Here is a 20,071-nt window from a genome sequence, read left to right as displayed (position 1 = left end):
GGACAGTAGAAATGCATGGATAGCCTCTGCTTGGTTCTCTTGAATGCAAGGTGACCAGCTAGAGAAGCTTCATGCACCAGTTGTAGCAGGAAGGGTCTTACTTGAAGGGGGACCGACAAACTCCTTTGGTCAGCTTCACTGGAAAAAGTTAGGTTAGGTAAGCCAAACAAAAGCAAAGGGTTTGGGGGTCCATAAATGGAGGGAACCTTGCAACTAAGGGAAATCTTTCTGAACAGAAGTGCAGCTGAAAGTGAGACTTCTTGGCAAGGTCCATGAGAGAAGGATAGAGAGGAGTCAAAGATGACACCAAGGTCTGTTGCCTCACAGGTGAATGAAGGGAGGGGGCCCATGTAGGGCGGCCAGAGTGTAGGAGGGAAGGTGGGAGCTGGAGTCCCAATGAGAAGTATCTCAGTATTATTGTTTTATAAAGGTGGCATGATTGACTGTATCAAAGGCAGATGAAAGGTCAAGAAGGATGAAAAAGGAAGGAGAGTTGGAATCGAGATTAGAGAGCAAGTCATCACAGCTGTTCAGGAGTGCAGTTTCCATGCCTCTGCCAGCTTGAAGTCAGACTGGTGGTTGTAGACACAACCAACAGATTCAGTGTGGCAGGTACCTTGGGGGATGGACAGCTTCTCCAAGAGTTTGCCCAGGAAGAGGGTAATGGAGATAGGATGGTAGTTAGCCAGACAGGATTGGTCGGCAGAAAGCTTTTTGAGCAGGAAGCTGTTGAGATCAACTAGCCCAAAAGAAGAAGAATGATGAGCGCAGTAAAACCAGGATGAGCACCTCAATAGCAAGAGGGGTGCGAGACAACACAAATGCAAAGAGTGTACCACAAAAATCCACCACCATGACCCTCTCCCGGAAACTAGGGCATGAACAAATGCAGAAAAGTAAAGTAAAGCAAAATGGCAAGACAATGAATGCCACGGTCATTAAACTGATGGGCCAAAGAGTGGCTCAGCCCAACAGGTGAGATCAAAAGGCAAATGCGTGGAATGGCATGAGCAGGCAAGTTAGGCAAGGTGGAAATATGTAGCTGGATAAGTTCTACATGCCAGCAGAAGCCTTAAAAGCCTAGAAATCTGCCGGTGCAGGAGGGAAAGAACCAGAAGACAGGCCTTCTCTGTCTATGCCCCAAGACTATGAAACCACCTGCCCATCAACATCAGACTCGCCCCCTCACTTCTACAGTTCTGGAAGGAGCTCACAACCCTCATCTTCAATGAATGGCACCTACGTCCACACACCTTCCACTCTCCATCCTATCTAAGATTGGGTGATCTGCTCCCCCCTGTTTCCTTCCATGATTTCTTGTAGATCCCTTGCTACCAAACGGCCCACCCTGCCAGCCCCTTTTAGCTCCCCGCTCCCTTGTTTCTCAGCTTCCCTCACCATGTGAGCCAGAGAGAGGGGAGGATAAATAGTGGGGGTGGAGCAGGAGTTTCCAATTGCACCTCTCACCTCCATGGCTGCAGCTCCTGTTACTCCCAATTGGGCAACAGACATTGTCAGAAGTGCCCGACTATAAAAAATAGGGCGTCTGTGCCCCATCTGAGGGAAAAAGTGAACAGAAAAGGTGGACATCATGATTGGTTAGCCCAGAAAGGCTTTTGTTTTCAGACATTTCCTTGTATTCCTCTCCCCATCTTTGGTAGAAGGCATAATGGCTTATTTACTGGCATTGCCTGATTCAAAGGTGTTGGCTAAATGAAAAATGTTGAGAGAAGCAGCAGCTATCCTGCAAGGATGGGTCGGGGAATCATAGCGGTGACAAAGGGTGGGGAAGACTTGTGAAAATAACTTGAAACAATGACACAGAACGTTGGTCTGCAGAGAAATACAATAATTGAAGGCTTCAGGAGATGCTTTGTGCATTACAGAGTAGCTGATGGATCTGATGAACCAGCAATAGCTCTGTCAGAGAGACAAAGCTCGCTCTGGCGAGAGCTAAAATGAATTCTCCTTTAGTCTTAGGACTAAATCAAATGTGCCAGATGTTTGAACTGCAAAATGTGTCAACTTTGTAGTACTATTTTTTACATTTTCTTGCCCAATTTGAAAATGGACAGTTTTGCATTTGCTGTTCCAGGGTTGCAAGCGGTATAATCTGGGGCGTCTGAACAGGGCAGCTGTTAGGGCAGCTAGGTGGGTGTCGCATATCAACAGAATAGTTCTCTTATAAAATGCTTTCTGTAAATCTAAAAAACGCTATCAGAAATGTTTGGGATAGTCCCAAAAAGCCAATAAGGCTCTGCTATTCTTTCCCGCAGCTCCCCCCGCCGGGCTGCAGGAATCCGGTCGAGGTAGCAGTGTCCTTCAGAAACGCTGTCAAACTCACAGCAGGAAACTATTCTCATTTCAGAAACAGTTTGGAGCTATCAGTATGAAAACAAACACCACGTTTGGCAGTGAAACTTTCCATTCCATAAAAATGCAGTGTCTGTCTTTGGTGCAGTTTCAATAATGGTGGGTGATCCTGCTCATGTAAGACGACACTATCAGGGAGGCGAGACAGCCCTGAGCTCCCCGCCATGCACCGCACCCCGACCTTGGAGTCACAGCAGAAATACTGGGAAGGGTTTCATTGGAAGGGGGAATGGACCTCAGAGGTGAAGGTGCTCTGCGTGAGGCAGAGGAACCTCGCCATTATAGTCATGTGTTTCTATTCAGATTCCTTTAGGTCAGGGCCAACTTCAATGCGAGACGAGGCGGAGCAGCACAGGTTCGATCCTCGGGTCCGCGTTTAGAAACCTTTGGGTAAGAAGTGCGTTATAAAGAGCCATTACAATAAGGAACCCAAACGATCATCAAAGGGTGGTGTGCAATTCACAAAGCAACCTAATGATGATCTGCAAAGGTAGTTTAGTGTAGCCAAAGGGTGACTCTATTGGAGATCCGCTGCACTTCACCATTGACAATGCTGGCTAGGGATGATGGGAGTTGCAGTCCAACACCAACAGTTGCAGAGCTCTGCGCTAGAGGGTTAAAGGATGCCATTAGTACATGAAGTGCAGGGGGGCGGGAGGGGGGATTCCACACCAAGGCGGTCGCAGCTGCTGCTACATTTTTCACAAACCCTACCGGCTCTTCTTGGACTGCTCATGGAGAACGTTCCAGAAAGTTCTTCTGATGCTCGTGTGACGTGTGCCCTTATTTATGCTTAAAGTTTGCCTCGGCCTTGCCCGGAAGCTGGAACGGGAAGCTTGCCTCCTCGCTCATAAGAGCTCGCTTATGGCCATCACTGTACCACCGCCCTTCATAGGAGGCAGCTGGCAGGGGTTTGGGTGGGAGAGGATGTAAGTGGTAGAATGGGTGCCAAAAGGGCCCAGAAACCATCAATAAATGGAAACGACGACAGTGGCGTTAATTGCCGCCAGCACTGAAAACACAGCATAATGACCTCAAGTTGAAGTGTCAATCTCCAGCGTAGTAAAAAAAAAGGTAGAGGCCATTGGCTGCTTAGTGTAGTAATTTAGACGCCTTTTTCTGTTTCCTAAGGATGTCTGAAGCACTACACTAGGCAGCCAATGGCCTTTACCTTTTTCACGACGCTGGAGATTTAAAATCTTTAAATACATATCTCCCATTATGAATACATGAGACAGTGGGCGCAACGCTCGCCTTACCGTTCTCGCCAGCCTCCAGCATGCCCTGCAGGTACTTGAAGGATCCCGACTGCTTCGGCTGCGATACTGGCTCCTCGTAATCCTGGAGCATCCGGTACACGTCTGAGTTCACATCGATCCCGTTCCGGTGCCTGGTAAGAGGCCGCTGGCTGTCGGCACTGGATAGGGAGAGGTAGACCAAACATGTCAGAGCGCCTTTCCCAACACACAGAAGTCAGCCTTGTCTTCTAAGGCTGGATTCTGAACGCACTCTAGCACATTTCCTACCAATACAGAACATAATCAACGAATGCTCTCCTCACACATTGAAAGCATTCGACCTCTGCAATGTCAGACAGACTTTGGAATGCTGGATGTGTTCATGAAGATGTCAGAGATGTTCAGCTGTTGCTTGAGATGATGTTCATGTTCATCATAATTAAAGCTCCCAGTTTTCTGTTTTTACTGATTTTTACACATAAATACAGACAGAAATCACTCCTTTTCCTTCTAGTATTTGTTTGCAAAAAATGGATAAAAACAGAAATGCATGTCTCTTGGTTGGGTCTTTCAGTTGTCAAACATGCATTGCAAGTCAAAGGCTTTGCAAAGCAACACAACAGGGGAGGTTGAACAAGGAATTTAATTTTTTAGGTTGTTTAAATGGCTACATATATGCAGTCCTCGACTTGTTGTGCAAGAATGCAGCTCTAGGACCTTTTCATTCCAGGCGACCAAGCGCTAATGTGTTTTTTCATATAAATAAATGTGGAAAAATACAAATTGCAATTTATTTCTTTTCACGGAGCAAAAAATAAATATGGATAAATACAGAAAACATGACAAAAATAAATATGGATAAATAGAGACATAAATGGTGCAAAACTAAATACTAGAAAACTGGGAGCCTTAATCATAATGCACAGAGGTTGAGCAGCCAGTACCTCTTAGCACTCTCTGTACTCACCATAGCTGTTTCAAAAGGTACAACCGATATCAATGTCCTGTCCCTCAAAATATTTTGAAAAGGAAAATAATATTTTCTAAAAGAAATGTGAACCTTTCATTTAGGTGGGCATAGCTTGTTATTTTGTCCTACTTCCATTTTATTGAGTCTTTCAGAACAAGACAAAACAGAGGCAGCACCACCGTGGAAAAAGAAGTTAAATGCTCAGTTTGAAATAAAACAAATACCTTTCAAGAAAAACCAAGCAACAAAGGAGGATAGGCTGCGCTAAGGAAGTGAGAGAGGGGTGTGATCAAAGATGGAGGGTGAACAAGGAAACCCCCAAAATACACCATAGCTATGAACAATAAAGAGTTAGCCACCCAACAGAGGGGCCCTATTCTTAAGTAGGAATCAAAAGTGGTAGAAATGAGTATGTTCTCCAAGGCTACCGTCAGGGATGTGTACAAGCCAACACTGTACAACACTACAGTCCATCAGGCAGGAGACTCAGCGTGGGTATACTTCAAAATTGTCACAGCTGCATAAGTGTCTAAACATCTATATCTCTAGTATTTATACACTTTTAGTTTTGCCGACCCAGATGGAGGCTCGAATGTGCAGAACTGATAAGTCCATGCCCGCTTCCAAAAATGCTTTCCACTTGAGTATGGACTACAGGCTCAAATCAAGTAAATTAAGAATTGCCCAGCCTACCCTCTCCAAGAATCCCTTAACAGTAGCATTTTTCAGCTCCACTGTCATCTTTACTACGAAGGGCTGCTACAACCGCAACGCCACTTCCTTTCACAAGCGTTATTGGTACTGTGGAGAGCAAACTGAGTCCTCTTGTCTGGCCAACATTCAATCCAGCCCAGTCTGCAGTATGGGATACGGGTCCACTTCATCAATCGTTCTTGATATTCGATGCACTTATATGTTTGAGGCCCTCCTACACTGCATTTTCAATCTTTTGGTCCGGGATAACACTGCAGTTGTTTTTGACTCCCCAAGTTCCTGAGCAAGAGCCTCTGAAGCTGTGATTCTGGTGCTCAAAATCTCCACCTGTTTCTTCATTTTACTGATCTCTCTTTCATCACCTTCCCATAGCTTCCCATTTGGATCAATCTCTGTCACACAATGTCCCAATTCGTCCATATTTCCATGCAGGGCATTAATAGTGGGCATGATCTCTATGAGTTCTTTGCTAACTTCTCAATCACCAGTCTATGTTTCCAACAAACCTTCCGATCATGCTGCCATCGAGCACAGGGTTGAAAAAAGTTGCTCTCCCCTTTTTTATTTGCCGACCTACCACCATATTTCTAATCCCCCCTACCTTTAACAGGGAGGGAGAATCAGCCCCCACACTACTTTCACCTGCTGCTTACTCTGAATGGCTCTGCTAGCAGCTCTCGCAGCAAAGCATCTACAGCAGCATTGGTTAAGCCGCCACAATCAATACTGGTTCTATAATTGGTCATCAAAGGTTGACCTTCACTTTTCCTCACCAAACTTTCATGAAGCTCTCACTGTGCACACCAGGACTTTCCTTTCCTCATTCAAACGGGTGCCACCATCATTGGCCAGAAGACATGGAGAAGTTTGTCGGATGCACCCATATTTACAACCAGGACGGCTGATTCTCGCCACAGCCGCCAATTTTTCCAGACCCTCCTGGAGCTCACCATCTCCAGAAGGCACCCGCAGACCCACAGAAGAGGCTTCACTGGAGCAAAGGTCGGGAGCGGCCCTCTTGCCTACCACCAGTCTCCCATTCTGATATTTATTTCATCAACTAAGTCTTCGATACTTCTTTTCAGGGATATGCACTGTGTTCATCCTTTAAATGTTTGGTACTGACCTGCTATTTCAGGCATCTTTACAATAATAAACAAAGTAACAGCACAATGTGTAAACGGGATATGGTAGATGGGAGAAAGTCACATAAAGAGGCGTGTGGTATGGGAATCTGGAGTCACTTGGGTGACACCACCTCTGTTATGTGGGCTGTGGAGGCAGTGTGCAGTGATCCTCCAGCTCTTCCATCCCATCCTAGCCTGTGAGGCACTCTGACAGATTCTGGGCCCTGGGTAACGGCTGAATAGGCACTGCCTGCTCCACAGAGTCCAGGAAAACCATGGACAGGTACTGGAAGCTAACATCATTGTTAGAATGGATTTCTAAACTTTGGCCTGGTGGACAGATGTTTAAGAGGCCACCCTTTTTGTAGTGAACAGGGGAAACCTCTGGGATTTTAGACAAACCAATCAAGGTAGCAAGGAGAGTGGACAAGGCTAAGTCTAAGGAAATGTGAGCGTGGTCAGGGGTCCACAATGAGTTGACATAGTGAAATACCAAGGATTACACTTGGACAGTAAGTATCAAACATACTATATTTATTTTATCCCCAGAAAGCACACTATGAAAAATGATTAATAACAGGTAGCATTATCCACCAAATAGTTCACCTCAACAAGTTTCTCTACTGCTTTGTAAGGGCCTGACCATTTGTCCTGCAAATCTCTAGGCTGTATGGGATACAAAATCAGGACTTCTTGGTCTGGAATAAAATTAATAAGAAAAGCCTTCTGGTCATACCAATGTGTTAACAAAGCCTGACCAGCCTTCAACCTGTCTTTGGCCTGAGCCATTAGTAGAGCAATCCTCTTTCTTCAGCCAAGCACATAGTCCACCACATTTGTAGTGATAAGAGGAGTGGAGAGCCCCCATCCTTCCTTAACTATATTTACCAAGGGGTCCTCTGATAGAGTGTCCAAAAAGACGTTCAAAGGGAATTAATCCAACCCTTTCTTGAGGCACCTCTCTGCAGGCAAAGAGTAGGCACTGCATAAGGAGATCCCACCTTCTCCTTTGGGGCTCCTCAAGAGCTTCAATCATGCTTTTGAGAGTTTTGTTGAATCTCTCAACTAAGCCATTTGTCTGTGGATGATAAGCTGATGAAAAATTATAGGAGACGCCACACTCCTTCCACATGGCTTGCATGTACGTGGACATAAAGTTGCAACCTCTGTCACACACAACCTCTTTAGGGAAGCCAACCCTAGTAAAGATAATAATAATTACATTTGAATAATAACAATAATAATAATAATAATAAATAATAATAATAAGTAATGCCCTAGCAACGGACCAGGCAGTTCTTGTCTTCGGTAGGATGGCCTCAGGATATCTGGTAACATGATCAACTACTACCAGAATTGACCTGCTGACAATTCCTACCCTCTCAAAGGGAGTAGCCACTACAGGAAGGGGTACTATTGGAACCTGAATCTTTGGCACAACTCCTAAAATGGCTATCTACCTGGCCTCCAATCATAGGCCAGTAGAAATGTATGGATAACCTCTCTTGGGTCTTCTTTATCCCAAAATGACCTGCAAGGGGGGAACTTATGCACCAATTGCAGGAAGAGGGGTCTCATCTCTGCGATAATTCCCTAGTAGAACTTTACAGGGACTTGCCCCAGCAGACTAAAAGGTATACTTACTACTCTACCATTCATAGCTAGAGTTACAGGCATAACTGGAAACCTGAGGGGGGTCCATCAGCCAACTTTGTAGGCATGAGAGGAGCTCTGTCCAGTTTCTCTGAGTTTACCAATGTGGAATCCATTACAGTTCTCCTGGCTGCAGTGTCCCTAATTGCAGAGGTGTCTGCACCATCTACCATCACACTATCCTTGAAATAATGCTTAGTATTGTCAGGAATGGAAACATAGGCCTCAACAACTCTGATACTGTAGATTTAACCGAATGCAATGTTACCTAAGGAGAAATGACTGCATTTATTTGACCAAAAATGGTAGGTAATGTTGTATATGCGTAGTGCATAATAGGTGGGATGTGGGATAAGGGTACAAGTTAGGGTAGGGAGTGGTACGAGGGGAATGTGGGGGGTCTCCCCGTGCATTCAAAAAATAGTTCAAAAAGTTAATTTTCGATTTTTGGTAAAATAGATTCAGTCACATTTTTTCAATCAAATCTACCCCATTTTAGTAACTCTAGGTTCCCAGGATCCCAGGGAAGCAAACACTACTTCAGATCCTATCCCACGGGGTAAGGAATCTGAAGCGAAGGATGCCTCTCTGAGTATGTCTTCTTCCTCATGTGAGATGTCCAGATTCACAGAGTGCACACCTAAGGTCTTAATCTTACATCTGGGGTCCCCCTTCACATGGTCGTTTGCTCCAAGAGCTACACAAGATCCACTGGATCTGTGCATATAGGGAGGCATAGAGTAACTACTGTTGTGCTTGGGATTGCTTTTCTCACTACCCTTTTCCGCAACACATGACTTACCCTTATTAAACCTTTTTGTGGCCCTTCTGGAATGAGGATTTTTCAGATGACCCACCCTTTTTCTCCTTCTGCTTCTTCTCCTCCTCCTGCTTACCAGAAACAGGGTTGTCCTTATCGGACACTCTATGTGACACCCACAAATCAGCAGCAATGGCCAATGTCTTAGGATCTATCTCATTAGAGTCGGCCAAGTGCTGCTTAAGCTCAGGGAAGCAAGAAGCAGAAATGTGTGCAAGCATGACCACATTGATCATTGCCCCAAAGGTAGTTACCTTTTAGCCCTCAACCCAGCCACTCAGGTTCTTCAAGGAATCAGTTACATATGATATCCAAGTATTATTTTCATTTTTCTTGCACTCCCAGAATCTCTTCAAGAATTGGGCAGAAGTCTTCCCAAACTTTATGGTGAGAGCTTGCTTCAATTTTTCAAAGTCTTTTCTGTCAGCTTTTGACATATCCATAAAGGCACTGCAGCCAGAATGGGGTATCCTGCTGATCAACAATACAGTCTTATCAGCTTCACCCACTTCTTACACCTCACAAGCATACTCAAAGGTTGTCAGTCATCCATGATGTCATTCTTTTCATCGTACACTTTGAGCAGATGTTTAGGAATAATAGGATGGGAAACGGCCCAGAACCATTTCCAGACCCTTTGGGAGAAACTTGTGAAGCCTGGATCCTGGCAAGCCCCAGCTGATGATCCCTGTCCGTCTGCCTCTCCATTCTCTCAAATTAAAGCTTTTATTTTATTTATTGTTTATGGTTAAAAAAAACCTTTGCAAGTTCATATGTAATAAAAACACAAAATTTAAAAAAAGGATTAGATTAAAATTGAAATCAGTTAAACAACAACACCAACCGCAACAAAAGATAAAAGGGTGGAAAAGTATTCAACCATTAACACTTATTACAAAATATTTCATAAAACACAATTCCATCCTTAAGTTCATATAGTTGTTAAAACAACGAGAGAGCATACAGTTACAAATGATAGTATGTTACTTGTAAGGCTGAGCATCTTAGTAAAATCAACATCATCCCTAATAAATTGGTATGATCAAAATCTCAAGAATATCCTGTGACTAGCAATTCTTACTAGTAGGATGTTCATCAGAATAATACATTTCGGACATTTGTGAAGAATTCATGCCATGCAGTTTCTTACAATAAGATAGACATTATAGCTCTACATAGATGCATCAGCCTCACTGCAATCCTGACCATAGACATTTAAAGTCTTTTCAAACAAATCAGCTTCTAAAGTTGAAAGAAATTTCATTAGACTAAGGATTAGAGTTTGGCTCCTTCCCCACATACATCTTTGCCATAGACTCCCTCTACTTAGACTTGCTTCGGAATGAATGTGTGCGCCAAAGATTAGTCTTCTTTCAACCTCGAAAAATGAACAATACACTGTTAAATGTTTCAAAGATTCCAAGGTGTTGTGAGTTTCACAGAATCGGCATTGTCCAGTGTAAGTGTTATCTTTAAACCAAAACCAGATCATTAATTTTTCATTCGTTTGTAACTGATTTAAGCGAAATCTCAAATATAATTTCCTAGCTAGATTGCAATTAAAGCTTTGCCAAGTTAAACTCAAGCTCTTTTTGCTTGTGCTTGAGCTTCTCCTTTTTCAATTCCCACCTAACTTCAGCCTCTGCGGTTATTAGAGTGCCATTATTAGAATCACTATCCTCCCCCTCCTCTTCCCTCTCAATAGTGGCAGTCACAGTAACACCATGACTGCTACTGGGAGCAGCCCCAGCACCTTCTGCATCACCATTGGAAGGCAAAGAAGCAATCCTACTTTCGTGTTGATCTATTAGCCTCTGTATTAGTTGATCTTTGTTTCCAGAGGATGGGAGCCTGTTTCCATATTTCTAAGTATCGTAGGTGACTGTTACATTACCAGAAGAAACACATCACAGTGCTTCTGGGTAAATATAATCCAGGCACTACACCAGTGGACAACACTGCGGTACCCTAGACCTTATCGTCACCGCGGTACACCAAATTGTTAGAATGGATTTCTAAACTCTGGCATGATGGACAGATGTTTAAGAGGTCGCCCTTGTTGTATTAAAGAGGGGAACTTCTGGTAGTTTAGCCAAACCAATGAATGTGGCAAGGAGAACGGACAAGGCTAAGTTCCAGGAGATGCGAGAGTGCTTAGATGTCCACAAGGAGTTTGCACAGTGAAACACCAAGCATTACACTTAGACACGTATACAAAATACTATATTTATTTTATCCCCAGAAAACACACTATGAAAAATGACTAAAAACAGGTAGCATTATCACACAACATACATACAGTCACTGTAGTTGGTGCAGAACAATCAGATTGCCCCCACGCCCGCCCCCCCAATACCTGGAAGGCAGAGGAAAATAATTTGTGATAGCACTAACTGTTCATGGGAATTGCAACCCTAACTTATCAAGTCCAGCCCTAGGCTGAATGGTGACTTGTGCTAAAAAAGTTGACAAAGTTTCCAAGAGGTTTGGGAGCTGATAGAAAGTTAGGGGATGTACCCTGGGGACGTGAAGATGGGTCCAAAAGTCGAATAAAGACGTATACTGGAGAGTAATACTGTTTCTACCTTTTGGAGGGCTTTCAGCAACACGTATTGTTAAAGCCAAACAGTTGTAGAACTATTCAAATGTTTCGAAAACTTTTAAAAGGGTAGAGATAGGGAAGCAGGTAAGTACCACTGTCACTTACCCCCCTGTACTCCGATGTATTTCCAGACTTGCCAGGTCGATGGAGGGATGCCAGAGGTCGGTTTCGCTGCTGTTAGTTCTGGTCAAAGAAGCCCAGGAGCTGCAGGTGCAAGAAGAGTTCCGGTCGGGTCCACGAGCTGGTGCAACCTGTTCTCATGGATGAATGTAGCACACACCAATGCAGGCGTTCTCTAGGCATTCGACCAGATACAAGAAAACCAGTTTCAACGACGGTCACCAATGCACAGCGACACCGGGGGACTCAGAGATCGTGGTCGAATAAAGCCTCCTACCTCGGAACTCATGGATGGTGGGATGCGAACATTTCGCAGGAGGGTTACTTGCTGGACAAACTGAAGACCCCCTTGAGTTGCGAGCCAAACGGGGAATTAACCATCTTCTACTGCGGTAGCCCAAACTGGAGTTGGTAAGCCCACTGGATGGCTGAGTGACACCTGTGAACTCTCACACTTGCAGAGCTACGAGAATAAGTAGGGACCAGTTGTTCCCCCCAGTCCAGAGGGTTGAAGCACCAACGAGGGTCTTCTGAGATCAGCAGCTAGATTGGGCTCCACTAGAACTTCAGCAAGAGTCGGTCTCCAGGCCTCTTCAGGATGTTCCTTCTTCTGCATGGCTACTGAGGATACTTGGGTCCTCTTCAGATCTGCTAGAATGGCTGTAGGGCTCCCCTTCTTATCCCAAAGTCAAGTAAGTGATCAGACTCAGTCCTCCAATGGCAAAATCTGCACCACGTATGGACACAAGCAATGGTCCAATCAAGGATCATTGTGGGTATGACTCATACATGGACACTAGAAATTGAGGTACCAGTATGTGGATTGGGGCCAGACAGTCCCATCCCATGTCCTGGGAGCCATCACGCAAGGCAAGCACTCGTCCTTGAAAAGCATTGCTTTTACCGGGCAATGCCAGACCAAAAAAGGATTTTCCTGACCTGGCAAGGCAGAAAGAAGGCAAAAAGACAACATGGTCAAGGAAAAAAACGAAAAACCTTGTGGAACGGCCCTGTCATAACACGGTAAATGCGACAAGGCTAAAGAAAAATACAGTAAAAACGATGAAAAAGTAACAGCTACCACCAGTTTGTCGTTAGGCACATCTTAGATAACCAAAAGAAAACATTGCACTGCATTGGAAGATGCATTGTGCATGTTAGAAAGTTAACCAAACTTTCAATAAGGTAAAAAAACTAAAGGAAAAACAGTTTGTCAGTACTGACAGTCTGAAGGACGAGTCAGTTTCCCCATAGCAATGAGCAAAAGGCCTCGGTGAGATGTCAGGACATGGTGTAAAAACAAAAGCAAAACGTTTTGAGTTCCATAGAATATGGAGGGACAGTTGCTAAAAGAGAAATCTTTCCTAACAATAATTGTCTGGGGATGATAATCCCATTTCAATCCTATATATAAACAACACACCTATTCAGTCACATGATATGACAGGAGTGCCTTGCACTGATTGGTGATCACTGTTTACAAGAGAGAGATTGAGGCTTACACTCACAAGTCAAGGAAGCTTGTGGACAAGATGGCAGAACGAGGAAGTCCCATGCTGGCAGCCATGGATAGTGCAAGGCTGGAGTCAGGTGGCCGGCAGTAGGTCAACTGGCTACATGATAGTGGGCTGCTACCTTATAGACTGGAGCAGCGGTCCAGTCTATGCTGCAAATAGATACACATGCAGGAGTTGTATTTCACACTGAGCTAAACCAATCGGAAGGCTTGTACCAGGTACAAGTGCTGTCAATGCACCAATGTGTGTCACCTTTATGACGGGGAAGAGAATTAAACCGATTATGGGAGAATAAGGGGGGCATTTAGGAGTTAGATGGAATTGGTGGAAGCGATTGAGAGAGTGAACAACAGAAACAGGCAGACAGGGGAGAAGGGAAAGGGAAGAGACTAGTCAGGGAGAAAAAGAGAGAAAGAGGGAGAGAGAGAACAAGAGAGAGAAGGGGAGAGGAGGTGTAAGAACATCCAAAGGAGGAGGAAGATGGAGAGAAAGAGGGATGTGAGGATGTAGGAGAACTATTGGAAGTGAAAGTTGTGAGAAAAGGGAGGAAATTTAACACCTGGAAGATGAAGAGTGGAGGGGGAGAGAAGGAAGAAGAACACCCTGAAAAAAGGTAGAGAGAGAACTTGAGAAGAGAAGGAAGGAGAACGATAAAGTGAGAAGGAGGGGAGGAGAAAGGAGAATAGGTGACAGCAGAGAGAGGAATAGGGTGAAAGAGAGAGAGAGAGACAGAAAGAGAGAAGTGAGAGGAGGAAGGAGAAGACTGCGATGAGGGAGTAGAGAAAGAGAAAAGAGTGTAGGAGAAAGGTTGAAATAAGGAAGGCTGCTGTTGCAGGAGGGTGACAGCAGAAGAAATGGAGCAAAAGAGCAAGGTGAAAGAGGGGGGATCACTGGATGAGGGGGAACTGGTCAGATAGGAGCTGAAGTGGCTGAGGAGTCATGGGCAGCCTGGAGGCCAGTCGAAGGTAATTTTGAGAACCTGGTGGCAATGCCACATAACTAAGATTGTCCAGGGGATGGCCTAACAAGGAGGGGAGCAATATATTACCCTAGAGCCTTCATTTAGGAGCTTGAAGCATGACCTCTATTCTGGCAACCTTTGGGGCGTGAGTGGTAGGTAGACTCAAGTCCAGAGGACCAACACGGTATCCCGACTGACTTAAAACGACCATGAAAGACCCCAGAAACCAAGAATGAGGTTTCCAGGATGCTTTAAATATTCCAGGAACTGTGAGCTACTGCCTGACCTATGAAGGATAACTAAACCCAGACCCAGAATGAAGGACAAACTTAGGACTACTGTCTGCAAGCGTTGTATTGAAACAACCTGAACCCTCATCAATTGTGGTTTTATGCCATAGTACTACCACATTTTGTCTAGACTTTGTCTAGAGATTCTCTTTTTCAGTTTAAATCTCACTTTTAAACACTGTAGGCCTTACCCCTTCCCTTTCCCCCAATGGAACACAAATGAAGACGCAAGTTAAACACGAAATAGGTTTTCAGTCCGGAGGCAGGTCGTGGCTGGTTCTTCAATAAACCTTTTTCTTTAAAGTGAATCTCTCATATCACTGTGGGCTTGTTATTGCATGAACAATTGTGCTTACTGGCGGTAACTTGCACAAGACATGGCAATCACGTTCATGAGTTGTTTTGAGTTCCTCACTTATTTGTGGTATGATTTGAAATCACTAGTTCTTGGCTGGTTTGTCAAAATGATAGTTGAGCCCACAAAACCTACTGTTGATTGGTCAATAATAGAGGCAGAGAAACAATATTTAGCTAGTATTTTCAAGTGTTCCAATGAAGAGAATGTCCCAGATAAACAATTAGTCCCAAAAAGGCAAGGTCCTCCCCAAAAAGGGGAAAAGGCATCTCATGCAATGTGCAGGATCCAGACGAGAATGACCAACTCCCCTCTATGATATGATAGCTTATTTATGATGCGCTTAATACCCAGAGGTTTCTAAGCACGGACCCGGGGATCGAACCCGTGTTGCTTCGTGTCATCTTTCTTCCAAGACGAGCACGTTGCTCCTGAGCTATCCACCCAAGACAATGTTGGCCTGCATTCAGTAATTGTTCCAGGCAGGTATCTAGATCGCCCCTCCCCCTGCAGGCACTGACCTCTTTGCGAGTACAGTTGTAGCCTTAATGTTCTATAGGATCATTTTCTTTGGTTGGATTCATTTAGGCCTGAATTAGTGGGAACCCGAGGTGTCCCATCTCAGAGCTCATCTTCTCTGCCTCCGTCTATGGAATCTTGGCACTGGCAGGAGAAGGCTTCCCACCTACAGAAAGGATTGCAAAGCTGCAGGAGAAGTTGGCAATGTCCACTTCCTTAACCAGGCATGGGAACGGCCAATCTGATCGTTGGAGCCTTGACCACATGGAGGAATTGTAGCAGCGGTAGGTAGGCAGGATAGAAAAAGTAAGCACTTGGAAAAGGGCAGGGGTCCAAAAGAGAGAGGCAGAAAGAGGGCATGTGGGCTAGAGAGAAATGTAAGGAGGGATGGAGGTACCTCCTTGTGGTGTTGGCCAAGTTGCGCTGGGCGAGCAGGCACGCAAAAGATCTTTGGCAGAAGCAGGGATGGCAGGAGTGAGTTGGTAAGTGAGTGGAGGGAGGAGAGAGGAAGGAACGGTGAGAGGAATGAAGAGCTATCTAAATGGATGAAGTGAAGCTCCATCATGAGGGCATGATAGACAACACATGGGGAGGCAGAGCTTAGAAAACTAAGATTGGGCCAGAGAGCCTAAGAGGAAGGGCGCAATGAAGGAGGGATTGTAGGAGAAAAACGCAAGGAGTGAAAGAGGTACTTCTACAGAGACAGAGGCAAGTGGCCCTGGACATGCAGAAAAAGGGTAAGAGAGGTTGATATTGCCAGAGTGAGAGGTTGAATGAGAGGGCCAAGTAAAGCAGCAGGGAGGGTTGTGCAGAGAACGAAGGTGCAGGGGCACTAACCATACGATCTGCAAAAGGCAAGCGAGAGGCAACAGGATCCAAGAGAGAGGCAGTGTTGAATTTGTATTGATTTATACAGCGCTTTGCCAAAGCGCTACACACAAATTAATAACAGTACAAATAAGCAAAGAAGGCAAGATTGCCAAAAATCAGTACAAGGGAATCACACTGGAGGAGGCAGAAGATGCGATTTGAGAGGAGAGCTAAATACAGACACGAACAGTTAAGACCTAACAGACCGAGGTAAGGAAAGGAATCTCAACGCTTTGGTGCAAGGAGTGATAAAGAGCGAAAGTAGGATTGGACTCAGAGAGGCTTCCGAACAGCAATGATATCAGAACGTAAAGAACCAGAAAGTCTGCATATGGAGACTAGCGATAATAGAGAGGGGACCAAGTCCACAAAGGCATTTGAAGATGACACAAAGAACATCAAATAGAAGAGGAGAGTCAAATGAAAGCCAAGATAGTGACAGAAAAGTAGAAGAGGGAGACCAAAGAGGATGTAAATAGCAGAGGTCGAAATAGTGCGCAAGGGAGCAAGTTAGTAAGCAGGAAATATGATTAAAATGGAAGAGCACTAATGAAGAAGAAAGGAGAAGAGACAGAATAAGCAAGTTAGTAGCATGAAAGGAAAGAAAAGAGCAAGCTTTGCAAATATTGCTGATAGAAGTGACAGGAATGTGAAATGTTGGAAATATGAAGAGAAAAAGAAAGAGTAGAATCGACGATAACGGCCACATTACGAGCATAGGATGCAAGAGAGAGTGCAGAAGGATGAAAAGAAAGAGCAGAAGGAGGAATTGGAAGAAGAATAGTGGAGTCAGGGGAAACAGAAACTTTCAGGTTTTGAAACAATAAGATGAAGAAAATGAGAATGCATTCAAGTGTGGGCAGCAAGCAAACAGGCAATGGGAGTAGAAGGAGCAGAGAGGGTAGAAAAGGACACAAAGATCTGGGAATCACCAGCACAGAAGTGACTGGAAAGATCAAATGAGGCAACAATAGAGAAGAGAGGAATGGTAGAAGACGAGAAAAGAAGGGGACCACAGACAAAGCCCTGAGGGGCACCATATTGCGAGGGAAACTTGAAGTCTGCTTGCCCGGCCAAGAAATAGAAAAGGTCTGATCAGATAAGTGGGATCGAAACCACTGCAGGAGAGAGCTAGAACATAACCAAGAAGAGAGCGTGGGAAGAGGAGTAGGGTGATCAACAGGAAAGAGCAGAGGACAAGAAGGATCCGAACAGAAGGTTGCTTAGAGTGACGAGCAGAAGGTGGGGAGTTAGTGACCACAAGAATAGTATTTTCAGTCGAGCCGGCGGCTGAAATCCAGACTGATGAAGTGGAAGATGATGGTGATCAAGGTAGGGTGCAGGCCATGTGCTGCGGGGAGGTATGCTGGATGAAGTGGTACTAAGAGACACGGAGAGAGCTGAAAGGACTTCTGCAGTGACCAGCTCAATGCAGGAAAGCATCAGTTAGGAGGAAGAGAGGGGTGGGGATGGGACGACCATAAGGCTGATTGAGAGGAGCTGAGGAGAGGGGGTTGGCAGAGGCTGGTTGGAGGACAGTGACACAATCATTAGAGAGGGCTGCTCGGCCCAGGTGGAGTGCTTATTTGCCGCCACATTTTCACCTGTAGAAATGGAATCCGGGTTGGAAAATATGTGGCTGCGGCACACAGGTGCACGTGCAAAACAAAGACTCTTGAAATTGTATGCAAATTTGAAAAATCGTGTGTAATGGGGCTTGGATGGCCCAGATTTGTTTCTGTTTTCAATTAGACTGTGCAGAAGAATAGTGTGTGCTTGGTGGACAAACCCAGCACTAGTGTGTCGTGAGCATTCTCAGATTCATAGCTGTGATGCCGGAACATTTTATACCCCCTAAAATGAAATTTTGTAAAGAAAGTGAAATTAAATTTTTTTCTCGGAAATTCTTTTTCTTTTGTACAAAATGTTTCACGGCACGCTCTAAAAAATGACATTTCATTAAAAAAATGAAATTTCGGGAGTGAAAACATCTTAATCAACCAATTTTGTTCCATTGGCGAGAATCGCAAATCGGATGAATTTTGGAAAGAATCCAGCAATTTAATCCGCTGAGTGAATTTTATCCATTTCCCTGTGCCATTCCTTTGCTTCTGGTGTTATCTTATTGGATCGCTGTCAGGAAGCCATGTGACTCTGGTGTGTTCTGGTGTGTATTTTGCTGATGCCTTAGTGTACAGGATTTTGCTAGAAAAATAACTTCCCAAAGCTAATTTAAATAACATTTCAAGGGATATTTTCTTGTCAGCTGTCAATCCATATATTCTACATTGTTGTGGGTGTATTGCAAACTCTCAAAGCACTAGAGTTGCTCACACACTGCTTGTATCGGAGTGAGTATTAGACGGTCTCACCTTGGTTATATGAGGATTTTACCGAAGTAAAATTCAGAGTGGTAAGTTTTACCAAGGTAAAAAGTACCAAAAAAATACTGATTTCTCTTTTTTTTTTATTTGGGGTTGCGCCCCCCAAAATGTTCGGTATTTTTCTGCATTTTCTGCTTCGGTAAAACGTACCACGGACTGGATACCCTCTCCTTCTGTTTACTTTGGAATGCAGGACCCCGCACTCCAATCCACTTCCCTCAGCCACAGAATGTAATGCAAGGATAAACTTCAGCTAGGAGGGTTTTGAGACCCCTCCACTTCCATGAGTTCCAGCTCTGCCACGGCGCCCTCAGTAGACTACAGATGCCAAGATGGAAGATGTCCGTCCCTTTATGGACAATACTGGGAGGTGGTGCCCTCTTGCAGGTATGCTATGTCACTCGGTAACCGAACAGCATAATCTGTGCCAGTTACTGATCCTTTTGGCGTCGATGGCTGTCTAGTGTGGTTTACTATTTGAGTAGATGCGGGTTACAGTTTTGGTAGGTCCCTGTGAGGGGGAGGGTGTTGGAACCTTTCACAGCACCTTTGTGTGTGCAGCCCATTAGGGTGTATCTGGTGCTTTCAAGGATGTACACATCACCCTCCTATTCATCCAACCCGGCCCCATGTTCTATATGGCCAGCACTCCTTGTGCCATTCCAGACACTCAGAATCACCACAATGTCAGCACCCCCCCCACATATAACCCACCGATTCACCAAGTTCTGTTCACTACTTTTAAGATACTGCTGGACAAATCCCCACTGATAAAAATGAATGGGTTAATACATCAGCCCCTAAAGTCTCATTACTCTCCTTGACTTCTTTTTCCAAAACCCTAGAAAGAAAACCTTTTAGGGGCCTTGCCCTCTGCCTTTCCACCATAAACAACTGCATTCCTCTGCAGTCTGGCTTCCAAGGATTATGAGCTTGTCCCTCACACTATAACCACTTCCCTCCACAATCACCTACTCTAATCCCTGTTCCCACTTCCCTCGCTGTCAGTGCAGTTAACCCTAGCTGACTAGGCATCCCAGTCACTGGACTCTCTGGGCCCCCCGCTTGCCTTGAAGCCCAGTCCTTGGGTTTGCACTAGTGCTCCTATCTATCAATGCCCACCTCGTTACCAGTTAGTGTGCCCCACGTGGGTGCCCGTAGCTCCCTCCTGCTTACCCTTCTGGCAACTTTGCTCAGTCAAAGCACCTAAGCGTGTTGTAACACTTCTTGGTCGATGGAACCATGATTTTTGTTTTATTTCTCTCACTCATTCCGTGCCTCTATCGAGGGAGGTATATAAATGACTGCTACTCTCACTCACGCGCTGCCTCTCTCTAGGCAGACGTGAAACTGGCTTTCACACTCACTGCCTCTGTCTGAGCATGCATGTAACTGACTGCTTCAGTCAGTCAGTCACTCATTCACTTACTCACTGCCTCTATCTAGGCAGGCATGTTACTGGCTGACTAACTCGCTTACTGCCTCTGCTTAGAAAGGCATGACACTGACTTCCTCTCTTGGACACTCAATGCCTCAGTGTAGACACGCATGAAGTTGA

General features: G+C 44.9%; 1 protein-coding gene across 1 annotated transcript in view; it reads right to left on the bottom strand.

The window, feature by feature from the left end:
- The window catches only part of PDLIM4 (PDZ and LIM domain 4), a 659,501-nt gene that overhangs the window by 93,488 nt on the left and 545,942 nt on the right, over positions 1-20,071 (bottom strand). The window contains exon 5 of the mRNA XM_069652514.1: positions 3,633-3,790. Coding sequence (XP_069508615.1) covers positions 3,633-3,790 — 158 coding nt within the window. The remainder of the gene's footprint in view (positions 1-3,632; positions 3,791-20,071) is intronic.

This window comes from Ambystoma mexicanum, chromosome 3p (genome assembly GCF_040938575.1).
Source record: "Ambystoma mexicanum isolate Mex_15411 chromosome 3p, UKY_AmexF1_1, whole genome shotgun sequence".
NCBI classification, from domain to species: Eukaryota; Metazoa; Chordata; class Amphibia; order Caudata; family Ambystomatidae; genus Ambystoma; species Ambystoma mexicanum.
The sequence above is the reverse complement of the archived record's forward strand: the minus strand, read 5'-3'. Positions and strand labels throughout refer to the sequence as shown.